The sequence below is a fragment of the Melospiza georgiana genome, chromosome 1 (genome assembly GCF_028018845.1).
Source record: "Melospiza georgiana isolate bMelGeo1 chromosome 1, bMelGeo1.pri, whole genome shotgun sequence".
NCBI classification, from domain to species: domain Eukaryota; kingdom Metazoa; phylum Chordata; class Aves; order Passeriformes; family Passerellidae; genus Melospiza; species Melospiza georgiana.
In genome coordinates, this window is record NC_080430.1 from 24,535,275 (window position 1) to 24,555,362 (window position 20,088).

Sequence of the window (20,088 nt, forward strand, 5' to 3'; positions counted from 1 at the left end):
GTTCTCAGAGGAGTCTTCTCTCAGGAAACCAGGGACACTTGTTAAAGGCATGTAAATAACTGTTGAGCAAGAGAGAGGCAAATTGACTTGCATGCCAGATTATGGAGCAACAAGGAACAGAGTGAAGAGTTTCTCTTTTGGAGCCAATGGCATGAGAAAGCGTTTGGAGCCAGGAGGTTTTTGGGGGATGGGAATTTGTGATATCCTCTGTAGGTTCTCAGCATCTGTGCAGCCAAGCCCACTCCATGCAGCTTTTCTCAACAGGGAGAAGAGCTGTGACTGCCATAAATCCACATATTCTGACTTATTTGTGATACCTCAGAGGAGGTTTTGACAGGGAGCTGATGGGAGCAAATTTGCACTGGCCTAGGCAACATGCCATGCTTAACAAAATAGAAAGCTCAGGTTCTTATTTCCAGCCTGACACTGAGAGTGACAGTCTGGTCCACTCCTTTTCATTTCCCTTCAGCTTGCTTAAATGTCATATCCCTTTCCAATAGGCTAGAAGCCTGGAACTGAGGAGCTGGACACGATCTGCTGCCTTGTCTGTCCTGTGCAGAGAGCTGGGCACACACCTTTGCTGCTACTGCTGCCTGTTCTCTATGAACCACTGACCTTTCTACTGAGCTTTGGATATTCTACAATTACAAATTAAAATGTGTGAAAATATCCTATTGATACCATGATTAATCATGGAGGGATTAAAAGAATACAGCTCCTGTTTTGTTCACATGTTAGTGGTTTAATAAAAATATTTAGAAGAGATGGAGGATCCTTAACCATATTGTGGGGAGTGAAAACAAGGTCCAAAGATACATAAATAAGACACTCTTATGTTTCCAGGCATTTTTAAGCAATAGCTATTTACTCTATTGCAAAAAAAAAAAAAAAAAAAAGAGTTCTCATTGCAATTTACCTTGGGAGGACAATGCAGCTGTAGGAGAACAAACTGGATTGCTTTCTCTTTTGTATGTTTTTAGAAAGTGTTCTTAGAAAAGAATGATTCCCAGGCCTCTGGCTGCAGAATTACCTTTTTGGGTGATGATGCACAGCAAAACAACAAAGAACTCAGAATAAAAAGAAAGGAGCTTATGACCTCAGGGTAAGCTCATGGGATTGACAGCTTGAGAAAATCGTTTTGATTGGGAAATGGAGCAAGTCTGGGCCAGTTTTGTTTGAAGATTGAAGTGCAATTTTTAAGGGGTCTTTCTAATAGCAAAACTTCTCCAGCTGAAAACTGTGGCCTGGAGTATTGCAAGTAGAACATGCCATATGTTGTAAAAAGAGCTTTTTTCTTCTGCTAAATGCATTAGCTTGGGATATTTGGCTCAACAAACTCCAAAGCAAATCTCAAGAATGCTGTGGAAAGCCAGCATTAGCCAGTTACAGGCTAAGAAGCCCATGACCCTCTGAAGCTCAGATTTCCAGCTGCAGGCTGGATGGGCTGTTCTAGGGCTAATTGCTGCTCTTGTAAAGGGCCAAAAAGCAGAGAGGAGCAGAGATGTGGAGCATCAAAGACTGTGGGGTCGTGGTTACATGTATGAGTCCCACCTGTACACGGTGAGCAGTGAATAATGCAGAGAAGGTCCCCAGCCATCCCAGGGACAGGTAGGACACATCCCTTTAGTCATGCCAGGTCCTTTACAGCACAAACTGGCAATTAGGTCACTATTCCCAGCACCATTTGGAAGGCACTGCAGTTTCAGCACTGTCCAAATAAATGATTCCCTTTTCACTTTGATGTGGGTGAAGCTGCCTGAAGAGGCAAGAGTGAACTGTACTGTTGCACACAGTTGACACTATTTCACTGTCCTGCCTAATGGTGATTTCCTGACCCAGTGAAACAATAACAAATGAGAAACCACATCCTCAGCCGTGATTCCCAGAGAAGGGGTCAGCTGATGGCATCAGCCTTGAAATACATCTGCCCATGCCAGATTCCATTCAATCACCTCAAACCTTTTGTAGATGTTTTTTATATCTGCTCAGATTTTTTATTTTTTTATAAAGCTATTTTAAAAATGTCATTAGTGGTTTTCCAAATAAAGTAGGCCAGATCTTCTTGCACAGAGATTAGCAAGAGCAATGAATAATGAGTAACTTTGTTTTGGACATTTGCCTTGATCTCTTGAATTGTAATTCAGAGCACAGCCTGCTCTGGTTCCTCTGCATTGCCCTTTGGAGAAACGTGTCTCTGTTCATTGATTAACATAGATGGATGTTTAAAGTTAAACAGTGTTACTACTCCTTCTGGAATCAGTGGAATTACAATGATTCATGCAAACTTAAGGAGTTACCAGATTGTCATAATCAGACCATTTTGCTATTAATAATATTTCTATTTAAGTTAGGAGGTGCTAATCATTACCTTTTTTTAAAATTTTTGGAAGTATTAATCTAGTTTCATAAAAATGGCTGCAGACACCATTGTCAAGAGTTATGTCCATTTTTTATAACTGTTTCCTTCTCAAGATATCAGCACCCTATTACCACTGCCACTACCCTCTTTATTTTTGGGGCAGCTCTGCCGACTGTGATATGTGTCTTATCAGGTAACTTCACTGAATTCCCCACGGTGCTGCTGGTGCCATTCTCAGCACTACTACAGCTGGCTCATTACCTTTCATTGCAGGCTGGATGTCACAGGTGCATCAAATTGCACTGCCTAAATTGAATGGCAACGGAAAAAAATTATGTCCATGACCATATTGCTCTTCCACAATTGGATAGGGAGTGACACTATTTTGGGAAGCCTTGTTCTGTGAGATATGAAAAAGCTTTGTCTGGAAGCAAATGTTTAAAATGACTCGTCACATTGGGTTGCTGTTTCACATCCCTATGAGACTTTTTATATTGAAATATTCTGAGCTATGAGATTTTTGTGATAGCACAGCTTCTTCCTCCAAGAGGACTCAGCTATTTGGATTGGCATGGTTCAGAAACTCTAAGTTGATTTAGGGCTCCTCAGGAAGGCTGTCTTCATTTAAGAGATGATAATGTTTCACATACTTATAATTCCAAAAACATTTCAAGTGCCTCTCTTAGAAAAGATGCCATTCTCTTCAGAAAAAAAGAGTGCATGCTGGTGTTCTCATTAAGGAAAACCCAACAAACAAACAAAAACCATCAAAGACAAATTATTATTTGCCTGGAGTCTGCTATCTGACACTACAAAGTATATGTACTAGAAAATCATGTTAATTTTCTTGTTATCTAATGTAGGTATCCAGCGAGCACTAAGCCTTGTATCGAAAGGGGACAGTAAATGATCAGATTTTAAAATGAAAATCCAGACAGGGGATAACTTTGTTGTTACTGCCCATTTAGGATCAAATATTGGATACCTAACTTGTGTCTGAAGGTAGTGTTTTAAATTTCTTCAGAATATGTAGAATTGGGTAATTTTCCTCTGATCTAGTTACCTAATTATCTAATTATCCACTTATCTAATATAAAAATTTCTCATTTTTATTGGTTTAAGCAATAGGGCTATTTTTCCATTTTCCTGCTGTAAATGAAATAATCTTGAAAAAGTACAACTTCACCAAAGAGGATGGCAAATATAGAATAAATTGTGTCTGCTTCAGCCAGTGCAGTGTCTGTGCAGTGGGACAATGGTAAAGGTCCATTATTTGCTGCTTTGCTGCATCAGTGGTTTCAAGATAGGGGAGCGGCCTTACCAGAAATTGGAATGAGGCCAGAGATTCATGGTTGCCAAATTGGAAGAAAGCTCTTGATATTGATTTTCTGTCAACACTGATGCAGAATAGATTTAAAATAGTGATTTAAATGTAAAAGATTCATTGTAATATACTGATTACATTTATACGGTCTTTTACTGGACCAGGTAGTCCAAAGGAAAAATATCTGCTGCTACCCACTAAAAAGGCAAGGGGTCCCTTAGGAAAATAGAAAACAGAAGAGAATGCATATTTGGAGAGGAAGAACCAGACCTAATCATGGCTCCTTGAGCAGGATGCATATGACCACATGCTGCTGGACAAAACCAGTCCTGACAGCAAAGCCATTCCCTTTGTAGGTAAAATAAAATTTTTTCCTTTAAAACAACATATGCCAAAAAGTATCTGATACTGGATTCACTTCCTGAGAAATTCTGCTTCCTCTTTGTAGGCTGTATTTTCTTCATTTTGTGAGACACAGACACTGATTTTTCCTCTTGATTCCAGGAAAATTATACTTTATAGGTACTGTCACACATTCATGTTTTTGTATATATGTGACAAAAATAAACATTTATTTTTTTTCAGAAAACATATATTCTTGAATAGAAGTGTATTTTTCCTATAGCTTTTCTTAACAGAGCATAAGCACTTCTTTCTACAAATGCAGCAAATAAAAAATACATTTTTGTGCTGTTTTTTGTAAGTTTCTAAGCCCATGTAACTATATTCTCAAATTAAGAGTCCAAGAACTCAGTCTTAAGCCATGATCTAAAGATATTAACTGGATCATAAGTGATACATAAGTGCTAGAAGAATTCAAAAATCTGAGTGTACTGACCATCCTGCTACAGATGGTAGCATACATACCCCAGCCCAAGAGGTAATACCAGTGCAAACGCTGTTCTTCAGCAAACACTGCCACCACGATCAGCGTGTGGAGATAAATGCCTTCACACAGCATCCAGAAGTAGTTGCAGCCCAGCATGTACTGATGAAAGAATTGCAGCACTTTGCAGCTGACCTGTTAGATAAATGAGAGAAAGTCACACGCTTTACCAGCATTTTGCATTTAAGTAGGTGAAGACAAATGTTACTGCTAGGCTATAAGAAAGCAAAAGGTAACAAAAATTCCCAGCTCTTTCTGGTTTTTGGGGTTTTTTTCAGCACCTATCAGTAAGAAGGATTTCAAACGTTAATAAATGAGATGAACTAAAGGAATTAAATTAAATTAATTAAATTAAATTAAATTAAATTAGCCTGGAGAAAAGGAGGTTTGGGGTGCCCTTATCACTCTCTATAACTCCCTGAAAGGTGGTTGGGGTCAGGTGGGGTTGGCCTCTTTCTCCAGGCAGCAACTGACAGAATGAGAAGACACAGTCTAAAGCTGTGTCAAGGGAAATATAGGTTGGATATTAGGAAAAAGTTTTTTACAGAAAGAGTGATAAAGTACTGGAATTGTCTGCTCAGAGAGGTGCTGGAGTCACCATCCCTGGATGTGTTTAAAAGAAGACTGGATGTGGCACTCAGTGCCGTGGTTCAGTTGAGGTGTTAGGGCATGGGTTGGGCTCGATGATCTTCCAACCTAGCGATTCTGTGATTCTGTAAATTAAATCAAAATAAATTAAAGTCCTCACAAAGTAGAACAAAATTATGATAACAGCACTCCAAAAATACCAAAAATTAAAATATTTCCTTAAAAACTCAGTAATCTGGCCACTTGTTCTACAGGTCAAAGGAGGCCTGTGAAAAAGACTGACATTGAGCTCCAATTTCGATGACTTGCTTTTGATCAAGCTTTTCAAAGTTTTTTTCAGGGCTCTCTTTTAAGCCAAAGTCATTGACGCTTTAAACAGCTGCCAGCTCTGAACAAATTGTTTTGGAAAGTGCAAGCTTTTGTGGCAGCAGAGATTCTTTTTGTATCCCCTTTTTTTACCAGGGATACTGTCATTGCCACTTTGTGAGGCGACAGCTTTGCTCTATTTTGATGAAATATCAAATTGACATGAGGAACTAAATGGATCTGGTGAAGTGGTTCCCATGCATGGTTCAGACGAGGCTGCAGACAGAGACCTTGACAAGGGATTGTGGCTGCACATTTCTGGGAACCAGTGGGCAGATGGTGGAGGGAACCATGTTATGTCCACTACAGGAGTGCCATGTGGTGAGGGATGATGCTGCTCCTCTTCTGAGTGGGTCTCAATTCCATTGTTTTTGTAGGGATGGCAGTGAGGTCCTCCACCTGGACTTTCTGGTCACCACAATCCAGGAAGGCCAGGAGGAGCGGCAGGCATTGCTGCGCTGGCAGAGACCCACTGCTTCTGGGGAGCACCACATGCTGCCTGGAAATCTGAGGTCACAGCAGTGATAGCAAAGTAACAGCCACCATCTGTGGCCACAGGAGAATAACTATTTCCCTTAACTTCTGCAGATGTTTTCCAAGCTGACTACCTGTGCTGCACAAGATGTCATTAGGATTCACTTTTCTCTTTCAAGAGTCACTTTTGCAGTTCAGCAGATAGGGTACTGTATGTTTTCCATTTGTCTGGACTGCCCCTCTGGATCAGAAAATCTCTGTCTCTAGTCCACCACTTTCTGTTCCTAATTCCCAATTGCCCAAACATGTGTATTTCATTCTGTTTCAATATTTGCAGCGCAGGTTAGTGTTCATGAAAATATAGGTTTATTGATAGGTTAGAATATAGGGTTCTGACAAGATTAGTGTGAAGAACTGTTTTTTTATTTTCTAGCAATTCATGTATTCTTACCATGCAGGACAGAACAGATTGTTACATCTTTCTTCCACACTGTGGCTCAACAGCTCTTAAAAGTGTGTCTGAAAAGGGTTGTATACTGAGCTCAACCTAACAGAGCCAACCACCACTACCGCCACCACCAAAACAAATGATAAGTGAGGATGTATTTGCTCCTTTGTTCTGTGAGCAAAAGTGTTCATTAAGGGTCTTATATGATTCCTGGATTGTTTTTCAGAGATCTGGGTCAATATGTTTTTTGTCTTGTTTCTCAGCCCACACTCAATGCAGCCTCCTAGCTGGTAGCTTTCCTTTTCCCCTTCTCCCCTTATTACCCATCCCTACAAGGGCTGCCTTGCCTGATGGGCACTTCCCTCAGTCTGCACACAGATTCAGGTGCCCTCCCTGGCATCAGCCAGACACCCTGGCCTCTAAAATGTAAGCAAACTTCCTGAGCCATCACAGCAGTTTTCTGTGTCTGAGGTTTGGGCTGGACCAGCACTGTATCCCCTTGTGGAGGTCTCCAAGGAGGAGCTGCAGGTCAGAGGGGCCACCTGAGAGCTCAAGGCATCGTTTTTCTCATGGCTCCAGTGGGAGTGACTCAGGGTGCCTGCAAGATGCACATGGGCTTATTCTGCTCTTCCCAGGGCCAAATTACCCCAGCATTCCATCCAGACACCTGGGCTCTAGGAACAACTAGAGGAGGAGATGAGCACAGATGGTGAGTTCTGCAACAAAATCCATGGTACTTCTCAAGTGTGTCATTTTGACTTAATTCTTTCCCTGTTTCATACTGTCCAACTGAAAAGAAGGTGGCAGTGGAGGATCCTTGATCCTCTTTGCCCCTTCTCTGTGTGCACTGCTCACCAGCCCTCTGAGCAGAGACTGACTGAACACACCTCCCACTAGAACCAAGCCAGTCGTTGCTGGAGCTTGTGTCTGTAGCTCAAACATAGTAAAAACATTCCCTGACAGCTGTAGAACTAAGCTCCATTTGCTTCATTTCCCAACATTTCTTTCTTTTGTGCACCCTCCACCTGAACTATGACTTGTGGCTTCAAAAATGAAATATTTTACTTATCCTTTAGAGCAATGGACATGCAGACAACAAATGACTCTTGAGGAACTTAATAACTTCTGATGTAACAAGTTAGAGAAGTAAGAAAACCCTTGGCAAAGAATAAAGGATTATTATGACTAATACTTTCACACACATCATATTAATTTGAGAATTTATGTGAACAAGTTATTATAAGGAGTTTAAACACAACAGTGCATTGAGATAAGATGTTATATTCATATTATTCAAAGGGAAACAAGAATCAGCCTGCTTTGGATGAGGTAACTAATGCAGTGTGTTTTAGCTCTGGCTAAGTGATACAATGGAAATCTTTTCCTACAATAATGAAACTGTTTTTCTTTTGTCAGAGCAAGTAAAAGAGATTTTTCAGTAGAAGAGAACTTTTTACTGATAAGAATTGGATTGGTAAAAATAAAACAGAAATGCAACCAACATCTTGGAGTATATTGATGTTAATTGAGAAAATATAAAAATAGTAAGTTTTATATAGCTTTTATTTTTGCAGAAACAAGTAAAATAAAACTGCAAGATGATATCAAGCATTGCACAGGTGGAAGATTTGCTTCTGTAACTGATTGTTTTCTTTACTATAATTTATAAACCTTTACTATAATCTATAAAGTCTTATATCTATAATTTATAGGGTGCCCAGAGAGGTTGTAGACTCTGTTTATGCAAGTGTTCAATACCATGCTGAGTGAGGCTCTGAGGAACCTGGTCTAAGGGAAGGTGTCTCTGCCCATGACAGGGCTGTTGGAATTGGATGATCTTTAAGGTCCCTTCCAGCCAAACCATTCAAAGATCTAGGATTTTATGACTGTTAACTTTGAAATAAAAACATGTGCGGGAAGTTTATTTTCTGCTGCAGACAAAAGTTATGTTGTAAGTTCTTTGAGACAGAGGCTCTGTCCTTGCTATATCTTGTACAATATGCAGCACAGTGAAATCCAGGAAAGGATTAATTCAGCACCTTCACACTCTCAAGGGGAGTTAAAAGTCATGAGCTTTTCAGTCTGCAACCTGGTGTGCAGGTGACTGAAGCTAGTGGGTTTTAATTCATGAGCAGCACAGGCTGGGAGGAAATAGAGGTCCTTTCTAGTGCAGCCCCATAGCTGTTACTCAGGTTGGCCTCCTGAACAAAGGAATAACAAATATACCACTTTTTAACAGCCTGGAAACAGACAGCACTGTCCTGCACTGTCCTGTTGATGGCTACAGCAAGGGTAAATGTGGAAAAATTATCAGGAAAAAATTACCAGCCCTCAAAGTCAGTTTTAAAAAAGCAGCTCCTTTTGTGGTTCTGGAAGGATGGCCAAGAATGAACCTCTTTTGGCAGAATGCAGTGTGGAAAGAAACTCAGTCTGTGAGCAAGGAGGCTGCCTCTGGCCACGTGTTTGCACTACATTGATGGGCACAGAAACTGAGAAAACTTCTCTACAGATTTGCAGGACAGTATCCAGGAAAAAAAAGAGTCCATTACTGCTGATTTTCCTTCCTCATAAAAGCAACCTCCAATGACTGCAATGATTGTGGCCTAATTACTCAGGGGCAAAAGGGGTCAATAGGAATACAGTCAGTATTCCTCTGAACAGTCCTATTCCTCTCACTTGCAAATCTCACAGAGAGTTATGGAAATCTTGTAAACACCACAGCTGCAATACGCAACAAAAGCCCTTCAAAAGGATTCTGGAATATTTCCCAGAGGAGAAATAAAACAATTTACTCTCCTTTTACAAGAAAGAGATAGAAATGGTGTCTATGATGTTTTGCAGGGCATACTGGCATGTTATAAACACTTTTAATGTTCCAGTCGTGCCAAAGGAGTCCCAAAGGTCCATCTGCCTATGAAGAACCCTGCAATTGCACAATAATGTAATTGGCATAGTGCTCTCCTCAGCTAATCCAGCAGCCTCTCATCACATGTGCTTGTCATTTCTCTGTTAAGGCTCTCCTTGGTTGTTGGTTAATAGCTTATGGACAGAAAACTGCACCATTAACTGCACCACTTACCCTCATTGGGGCGAGTCTGGTAAAAACTCTTGAACTGCATAAACCCCAAAACTCCATTTTCATGGATAATAACAAAATTTAATATGAAATAAACCTGCTAATTATTTGAGGGAGGTTGTCCTAGTAATTCCGTCAGAACAAAAGGCTTGACTCTGTTTTGGCACTGTAAAGTCACACAGATTCCCATGTGTGCCCATTCCTGCAGTGTTCTCCTGGCTAAAGGAGCTCAGGGTGGCAGGCTGGGAGATCTCTATTTTACATCAGTTCTTATCAACTCCAGAGAGCCTGCCCTATGGAAAGCAAATATGGGAAAGCCCCTCAGCATGCATAATTAAATATTTCTTCTCCAAAGCTCCTATCCATTGAAATACCTCCCACCAACATTTCAAATGAATTGCTGAGAACAGACCCGCTGGGGTTATCAATTTTAATCCAAGCCAGCTATATGAGCTATCACTACATCTGTACACTTGCTTCAAAGGGAAATAATATTTGACCTTACTATCCTCTTTCCTCTTCACCTCTGGGAAACCTCCCCAGGGCATAGCAGAGCAAAGGACCCTCCTCAAAGAGATTACAGCTTGCCATGGAGGCCAGATATGATTTATTGAAATTCAGTTTGAAGGCAATGCAATATATTCTCAAACATCCTAAACTTAGCATTTTAAAGGAGTAGCTTCAAGTTTGATTACTGCTCTGCCTTAAAAAATGGTGGGTTTTTTCTGACTATTAGAGCACTATCCTATGAAAGCATTTTTAAATTCCAAGTATCCATATATTACACAAATAAGCAATAAAAGTTTTTTCCAAAGAAAGACTGTGCTAAGTATTGTAGCTGTAAATCTCTGGCTATCAGAACATCATACCATTATACAATGTATCTGCAATGAGTCATCCATTAAACTCTGTTCCAGTCAGAAACCTGGCGTACTGGGGTTTGGAAGAAGATTAACGTTTTAATATACTTTTTAACAATTTACAGAATGAAATGTACACAGTTCTGGGAGAGCTCCCAGGTTTTGTGTTACAAGACAGCAAAATATGAAATTAAACAACAGGGGATATTCTTAACAGCATGTGTGTCCATGTCTATGCTATAGCAAAGCAGCCAGCCCAGATTTACACATTCTGGACAGGAATAATAAGGCTGCATCTGCACATACCTGAATCCTGGCTGCTGTAGCAATAGTTGTCTCTGGACTGCAGCTTGGAGCTCTGCAGGGCCAGAGGGGTTCTCAGAGCACATCTGGCCCTGTCTCAGTGTGCAGGGGCCACTGGCTCCTCACCTGCAGGATGGCAAGTGTGACACAGGATGTGAGGCAAAGAAAAACAGCCTCACCATTCTCAGGGGGTTTTATCAGCTTGGTTTCTGAGCAGTGTTGCCAGAGAGAGGCAGTTTTTCAGGGACCCATTGTAGATATGAGCCTGGCTGATGGAGGAGACCAGATAGGCCAGCAAAGAGGGAGAGAAAACAAGGGCAGGGCTGTGTAAAAAAAATAACACAAGACAGTGCAAGCTGATGTTCGTTTGGAGAGGATCTGCTGCCACCTTCTCCCAGTGGAGGGAGGCAATCCCTGAGCAAAAGGGTTAAGAGCTCCTGCTATTCCAAGCACCCGTCCTCTCCTGTCCTCTACCACGCCACCTGAGCAAGAGCCACCAGGCACAGGAGGACAGGACAAGGCAGAGATTACTCAAATCTGCATCCAGGCAGAGCTCTGGGCATTGAGCCCTGAGCCAGGGTAGTTTAAGTTTGCATGGATTATATCTAACAGTCAAGTGCACCTACCTTATATCTGAGGTGTAAGATCTAGACCTACAAAATAATTTCCTGGGGACTAGGTACACTTTGATGACATGGATATATCCACTCACAATTCAGTTAAATGCTCCAGGAGTTTTCTAATGATACAACTGGGATTTGTGATACTAAATATAGACACCAAATTTGTCTCTCTTGTAATCAAAAGATAATGATAGAGATGATGTAGATTATAGTAAAAATTACCTCATCCTAAAGGATAGATCTAAAATAAGCCAGATGGATAGTAGGTATGGATAGAATGTAACTTTGTCTATCTTTAGCATGGGGTGACTAGGTCAGCTGTATGTTTCTGCAAAGCAGGTGTCCAAATGTAAGATGTGTCTGACCTTAAATGTTTATGAGTGCTTTAATTTTCTCGATGTGCTTAGATGCTGCTCCAGTGTCTTTCCTGGGGTGACCTACTGCTAGGTAGAGCTGCCAACCCTTCAAAGGATGTTGGGCCAAGGGGATGCCAGAAAATTGCAAAGTCAGTCAGTTGGGTGTACGAAAGCACAAGCCACTCAGAGGTGAGATGGTGAGCAAAGGAGTTCAGTTATCCAAACAACTGACCTATTATTGGCCAATACCTCATTCTGCCAACTAAATCTAAAGGTCATGTGCATGACTAACCCAAGCCTGTTTAACTCCTACTGAAAGTCATTACTGTCATGACTGAAAGTCATTACTGTTTCTTCTTCCATACCCTTATTCCACATGTTTGGCTGTCATCTGTAAAGGCACTTGGATGTTCTTTCATTTGTTTTTTTCTCTTCTGATTCAGGCTACTTCTGTTTGGTCTTAGATACCTTCAAGAAACACAGGGTAGCAGAGGCATGGCTGAAAATGGGCAATACTTCTGGTCTGCACAGCAGTCATGGAAGGGCACTTCATGGTATAGATGTGCAGGATGACGGAGTGAGGAATGAGCACTCTGCATTTAATTCACCTGACCTGTTTTAGCCACCTGCTTTAGAGTGAGGTAAATTGTCTCAGATTGAGACACAGCTGCCTCTAGAGGAAACGTTGCCATTTCATCCGACAAATCCCAGTGAGGAAAATAGCTGTGGCAGCATGGTATCAGGGAGAGTATTGTGTTTTGGAAACATTATGGTACTGTCTTTCTGAGGGGAATTATTTTTTTAAGAATCCAATATTTTGAGGGATTTTGAAAAATATTTTTGGGCAATACATAGTCAAATTTCTCATATTTCAGTTATACCCTTTTAAAGGCATACTGCAAGGAAAACTTGGAGAGACACCTTGAATGTTTCTAGATATAATTGCTTTATATTCACAGAGAAATATCAACACCTGAGCTGCTTAAATGTTCTATGAATGTGGAAGGCCTTGTGTAAAACAGAGGTTCATGAGGTTCACTTGTCCATGCAGTGTAACACAGAATCCATCAAAAGGCAACTATTAGCATCTGCACTTGTTGATCTGACATTTAAGGAGCGGCTACTTGACATTTTCTATGCCTAGGGACTAATGGCACATTATTATCTATTTAACTTTCAGTCTCTCAGATGCATTGGAGACAGCGCAATTGACAGAAACCTATGGTTGCCCAGGTACTATCCCAAGTCATCTTCACTTTGTCATCTCTCCTATCTCTTAGGAAGACCAAAAGGAAAAATGAAAAAAGCCTCAGAAAGGCATCTAAGTCAAACACAATTCCATACTGTGGAAGATGTCTCCCTTTGGAGACTGCTACAGCTCAGATCTGAGGGTAAAGTAAACACACCTTTCTTGAGCAGCAGTTCTGGAGACACGTCATGAATTTCAGCAAATCTGGAATGGATTAACTCGTTTTGCATAAAGCAAAAGTGTGTGCTTTTCACCGCGGCTAAACAAAAAAATGACAGCAAGAACTGGGATGTTGAGATTCTGCTGATTTTGGGAACAACTATGCTGGGAGTGCTCACTTCTCACTGCCACAATGGCAGAGCTTCAGGGTCCGGAGATGTTGCAGATGTGTAACGACCAGGCAGAATGACAGGTTAAATCTGACTTTTCACAGATATTTGCATCTGAAGTTTGGGCTTGTTCTGGTTATTTGAGTGCACGTCTACTCACCTGAGCAGAAAAGATGTGGACAGAAAACCTGGGAATGAGCTCTGGGATTTGATGCCTTCAGTTTTTGGGCAACAATGCATTTTGCATTACAAGGTTCTTTCTGGAAACACATTTCTGGAGGAAATGGTACTCAGGTTCCTAAATAAGAGGCTGTACACAAGATCTGATAGAGTCTGAGTTATTTTGACATGAAAATCTTTGGATTGGGCTACATGAAAGCTATCATGTCTCCCTTTCTTTGTGGATGAGGGCACAGATAGATAGAGTAGGAGTTTCCTTTCCCTGTGACTTCTGTGGTCACCCCTCTGCAGACACATGAACACTGGAACTGTGCTTGCTTGCATCTCGGGACTCAGCCACCACATCTGTGAACCTCAGCAATGTGATTTGGGGCTTTGTTCAATTCAGAAATTCTTCTTAGTGGGGATAACTTCTCTCTAACTTGCAACATTAGTGCCAAATCTTCCTGTTCTTACTCTCATTCTATTGATTTCACAAATGCCCAGGCTCTGTGTCACCTCTTGGTGGCTAAAATGGATGCTGAGGATAAGTAATCTAATGGAAGCAGGATGGAGGAATAGATGTACTAAGATAAAAGACTTTAGAGAGGCTATGACAGTGACAGAAAAGCTGTGGAAATAGTCACATGGAAAAAAAAAATCAAATTATTTAAAAAGAATGGCACCTCCTGAAGCCCTACCCCAAATACAACACATGAAAACAACTCAGAAGATTGAAGTGCCCCTTTCCCTTGTGGATCTCCACCTTTGCTGTTTCCACAGAGGTCTGCTCCATGAGGGGGACTGCTGGAACAACCAAGGACAATAAGTCACATGGAGCAGCAGTTTTGCCATTTGTCCTCACTGGTATAATTTATGAGCATCACATTTGATAAAAAAATGTTTTAAATCCCCCATTCTCTGCCAGTCTAGATCAGCAGGAAATGAAAGCAAGAAGAGGTGAGAAGATAACATTTGTATGGTAAAAAATACCCAAATTGACATTTTCCCCAAAATGCAGCAAATTTTCTTTGCTTTCTTATCTTACATTGCCTCTCTTTTCCTTTGGGAACAGGTGAATACCAATTTTGGAACCCTATAAATCACAGTAACTATTCTTTTATACTTTTCATCTGTCCACACAGCTCAGTATTTTATTTCTACAGTTTTGTTGTAATTGTGGTAGGAAGGAAAATCTAGCACAATTGTGAAGTTGTGGTTTTTATTTTAATTTGTTAGTGGAGAGATTATTTATAGTGTTCTAGTGTCCACAAGAAAGCTAGAAATTTTAGTATTTTTACTACTATGGTCTTGCTTTAAAATTTTAATGTTAGTGGGCACCAGCCTTTCTGCTCTCTTGGTCTAACAATGCTGAAAGCAGTAAGATGCTTAGAAGATCTTAGTGCTTAGAAGGCTTGCTTGTTCCAGGAGATGGGTTTTGGGCAGTATAGATAACCAAGTGCCCTTGCCATCCTGCCTCATGCCCACAGTGTCAGCAAGCTCAGTGAAATGCTTGCAAAGGGAAAGGGACCCTGTGCCCCTTGCAGAGACACTGAGTGCATGCTACACCATCAGCTGGGGTGGTAAACTGGCTCAAGACCTTTAATAGGTATCTACATCTACACATGGAGGGAAAAACAGCCTCCATCCTCTCACCCCTCATGTTCAAGGGCTGAGTTAGTTACAGATGCTGCCAGGAGGAAATGAAATCATGCTGTGTATAGTTAAACAGAACTTAATGCTTTGGGTTCTTGCATACCAGGTCTGTTGCTGAACCCACATAAGGGGGTGTACAGATTGTTTATACTTTAAGGCCTAAAGAAACTGTGTGGCAATGAGATGGGACTTGGCAGTGGGTTGGAGTGTGCCTGAATGGATGCTGTGTCCTTTCTCTGCCATAGCATGAGACCCCACACAGGGCTCCTAGGAACTACTAGTGGAGCACCAGCCCTTGCCATGGCCTCTATAAAACTGCAATGGAAATACAAACTTTCCCACCATACAATGGCAGAAGCAAGGGTGAAACTACCACATAAAAGGTGAAGAGGCTACAGAAGAACCTGCAGAAAGAAGAGAACAGATAATTCTACTAGAACGTGAAAGAGAAAAAAAATTACAGTAAGATCTCTAAAAGCCTTTGTGGAAGAGGTTCTAATTACTGAGACAAATTACTAATTTGTGGCCAAACTTAGCCCCACCTAAAAGCATATTTATATGATGCCCATGGAGCTGATGAATTGGTCAGTTTCTCATTGGCAGAGCTGCCCCTTCAGGCATTAGGTGTCGATTCCTTTTACTCCCATCTGTATGAGTATTAAAATGACTGCTCTTGTGGAATACAGAAAATGAAAATTACAGATCTAATGTGTTAGACTGTATTGAGAGATTTGGCAGCAAGAGTTTTATTTCTATTTAAGAGGTTTTATTGGAGAACATAATGTGCTGTCCACAGATCACCCTTCTGCTGTGGGTCAGTCTCATTTAGGAAGGTGATAGATGATATCTCTTCCTATGAATGCAGTTCCAGTAATAGCACAATTAATGCAGTTCCTAGTTCAGATAAAACAGTCAAAATTTTCAGTATATGTAAATAAGTGTTCACACACGTGTCCTGTTTATTTTTGTTTAAATGTCTTTGAACCTTGTCCATTGCTTCTTCATTTCTTTCATGGCCACCTGGACTCAGATCCTTTTTTTCCATGGTTTCAGATCCAGATTAATCCGACAGAAAGAGAAACAGAGAGAGATAAAATTGTATAACTAGAAAACATGAAGCAAATAAGCAGTTAAGATTATTATAAAAGTGGTTTGACTTACCATTTTGCATGAGCAGAATGATCATCAAAGGATTTAACTCTTAGCAGCAATGTGAGGACGATGTGGTACAGACTGTCCTCAAGTAAATGATGCTTTGGATTGTCTCATGTCATTTCTCCCTGGGTCACAGGGAGAATGGGGCTGTCTTGGAGTTAGGAAAGAATTTCCTCTCTTGCTCCTTCTGACTTTTCTCCTTGTTATTTAAGAGAGTGTTCTTTCTTCTTTCAAACTTATATGGATTTGTTGAGATCCTCATAAATTATGAATCACTGAAAGTATTTTCCCATGGCATTTCAGATTTGAAAACTATTGTGAAAATTTAGGTAGGGAAAAAAAGCAGGAACTATTGGGGTGGAAACACATTTATTATTTTGTAGAATAAATACCAGAAACTTCATCTCAGTATATGGCTGTTATCTGAGTGATGCCCATGATTGCTTGAAATTCAATCTACACATTTCAGTATTGCTGTATATACAAAGGGTGAGAGCCATACATTCATGAACCTGTGAAGCTCCAAAGATGTGCATGTAGAAAATGGATAAGTGCAGCAAACTAGAAGAAGTCAGAACTAGTAATCTTCAAATGGTCTTATTAAAGCAGAGGGTGCAGTGGAAGTAGAAAAAACCCAAGCTCTAGAGCTTTCATTTGCTCTGATAATAGGCATCAGCATAAAAATATTATGGAAATTTTTTGTAAATTTTTTAGCATTTTAAACATAAATCCTCTAAGACTTCATATACTCTGTATAAAAATTTTCTGTAATTTTATCATATGTTAAAAATGCGCTCCTGCCTGTTAGTTTTCTTTTCCCAATCACAAACCTAAAATTTTATTATGTTACTAAGGTAACAGAATACATTTCCTAGTAAGGCTGGGAGAGTTTGAACATATTTGCAGGTCACCTTACCGCCTTTTTATTCCTTTTTTTGGTTTTTGGGAGGAAAATCTAGAATTTGAGGCAAGATCAAGCAGTGACTGTACCCTCATCTGTACTTGATGGTGGGACAAAAATGAGAGACCCCAGATCTTCTGGCCCCAATTTTGTACCCTGTCTGTAGACAGCCTTTCACTCCTGGGTCAAAGACTTGCAAATCTGGTTTGGAAGAAGAAATTGCAAAGCAATGGCTTTGCTCATCAAAACATCTACTTAGCCAATAACTGCAGCCAGTTTTGCTAACAGGACACTGCTCGGGTCATTTCCATGACTATATTGAGCATTTAAGCTCCTCTTCATATTCTGAGCAGGGACCTGAGAGCTGAGTGTGATACATGAACCTCTGCACTGCTTTGGGGCTCCGTGGCCTCCAGAGACAACCACTGGCGTCACTTTTATGCTGTTTGTGCCATAGTGATGGAGGCTGGGGACATCATCATGGGATGCTCAATGGGCTGGAGCCTGTTCTGTGGCTATGTGGCTCTATGGGAGCCTCTGAGAGCTTTGTCATTGACTCCACTGGTGTTGAGATTTCACTTCCAGTAAAGATCAGGCCAAAAGACACTAGACAGTGACTTTTGTTAGACAAATAGTTTTGTTAAACAATTGTTTTTAAATGAAATCTTAAAACACAAGACTCCTTCCCATGCCCTCAACAGCCTAAACAGTTTCAGATAATTTATTTGTGCTGTCAGAAAGCATCATTCTTAACCCTGAGGTAACTAATTTTACTTCAATTTAGGTGCCTGATATCATCTGCCAGCTTTTTGTCTTCACATATCAAGTGTATTTTCATTGCATCTCTTGCACAGGCTATCTACGCATGATGCTATGCAATGAGGAGAAACAAAATGTGTGATTTTTAAATTATTCTTCTGCTCTTCTATTTTTTAATCTCCAGATGGTTTCTGAGACTGGTGATGTTTTCTTTAGGCTATATAATTTCTGCTTTAATTAACTTACTTAATCAGCACACATTTGAGAGACACACATGTGATCAGACAATATCAGGTGCTAATATTTAATTCCTTTCACGAAATTAGAGGCAGATAAATGGTTGAATTATAATTGAGTGATCTTATTAGACTACAAGCTGATTAGTGTTAAAATGAAACTTACCACATTTTCATTAATTTCACATTGGCTGGGCTGCTGCAAGGACTGAGCACAATGTAATGGCTGGGTTAGGGAGCAAGGTCAGAGCTGGATGACTGAGATCTACCACATATATTTATCAGCTGAGAGACTGACATGATTTGTATCACTACCTAAGAGCAGTGAAGGTAGGTAAATAATGCTTTGATTTACTGCCTCCCAAGTTAAAAAATGCAGCAAATAGACCTTTTTTGTGTGTTGTGTAGGAATAAGCCATCTCTCTTTCCATCCCGTCTCTCCCCAGTGTGTGGCTTGGGAAGAAGGACAAGCAGTCACCAAAGGCATCTATCACCTCAGGGGCTTTGCTGGGAATCATCAGGTAGTTATTGCTGGGAGCAGTGGAGGCCTGGCACATGCTTGTGTGGATGGGCTGGCTGGAGCAAGTCTGGGGCTTGTACAAGATTCAAAGATTTTTATTGCTTGGTGAAGGATCTGAGCAATTTTGAGTGAAATTCTCAGAATCTGCACCCTCTGTGTGTGTTTTCCCAGATGGCTGTCATTAGCTGAGGAATGGGAATTCTAGGTTTTGGCAGGGCCATAGTGATTTCACTTGGTGTTAGGATGGAGAGGAGTCATGCAGTACTTACAGGGTCCCTTTTTACAAGGCCTGGGTTAGGGACGACAGCAATGAGGTGGGCAATTGTAAACATGGAGTTCAGCACATAGGAAAAGAACAAATTCTTATGCAGTGTTATCCTTTGACAGCTGAGGCTCCTGAAAAATATGTAACACATGTCGTAAATTAGTATTTTTCCTCTGATGTCACTTTAACAAGCTCTTTCTGGCAACAGTCTCTCAAGAATGTCTTTTGGCAAGGCGCAGTTGGAAAATACATGCCATGCATTGCGGCCATAACCTCTGAAAAATTTTTGGGTTTGTTTTTACACCTGTTTAGCACCACATGCTTTTTAGACTGTGTTCTAAAGACCTATCCAGCAACATTCTTAGCTCTTGCTGCCTTTCTTTAATTCATGGTAATTGAGATATTAAGTGGTAAAGCAGAACCCTGAGAATTTTCGCATGCGCATGATGCAAGGAATGAATATCAGGAATACTGCTTTATAAGGAACTGTTCCCTGGAGCCTCAATTTCTCAAATACTCAGATGAAAATTATTTTCTACTTCTGGAATTAGTAGTGAGACAGGATGGGAATTTGGGCAGGAATCTCCTTAAATTACAGGGGGATTTGGGTTGGTATCCTGAATATTACTAACTCCAGCTGAGATCCCAAACCAGAGGAGGTTGTTTTCCTGCTCAGAAGGAGAAGAAATCTCTTTAAATCACTGGTTTTGGGGGAGGTAGGATTGATTCTATTGTAGGTAGCACAGTCTCACAAGAGAAGTTTTCAGAATTCTCATGAAACAAAATCATGACTGCAGGTTCAGACCTGAACAATCTCCCATTTCTAATTCATACCCAATCCCCATGTCACCTCCTCCTCCATCCCTGAGGCAGAGGAAAAGGCCCCTGCAGCTCTCCTTGCCCCAGAGCATAGTGCCAGGCTGACAGAGGGTGATGGCAGAAAGGCAGTCATGGAGCTGTTAGATAATGCTGTGCTGTCCAGTGATCACTGAGAGCAAGGAGGCAAAACTACTGGTAAAGAACAGCTAAGAAATATTGCTGTCTTGCTGGGGTAGGCTCAGGACTAGGAGTCTTTTGCAGTCTGGAATGGAGCACAGGCTGTGGCTTTCTTTTCCTCTGCATGTGCAGGCCAATGCAGAGTGCACTCTCTTTTTGAAGAGAGAGCTAATCTAGCCAGTTGAACTCTTTTCTACTTA

At 40.8% G+C, this 20,088-nt stretch overlaps 1 protein-coding gene across 3 annotated transcripts in view; it reads right to left on the reverse strand.

Annotated features, from left to right (window-relative positions):
- CALCR (calcitonin receptor) overlaps positions 1-20,088 on the reverse strand; it is a 159,237-nt gene that overhangs the window by 21,908 nt on the left and 117,241 nt on the right. For all 3 annotated transcript variants that reach the window (XM_058041169.1, XM_058041186.1, XM_058041178.1), the window contains exons 7-8: positions 18,897-19,023; positions 4,551-4,704 (exon numbers count right to left, since the gene is read on the reverse strand). In XM_058041169.1, the coding sequence (XP_057897152.1) occupies positions 4,551-4,704; positions 18,897-19,023 (281 nt within the window). The remainder of the gene's footprint in view (positions 1-4,550; positions 4,705-18,896; positions 19,024-20,088) is intronic.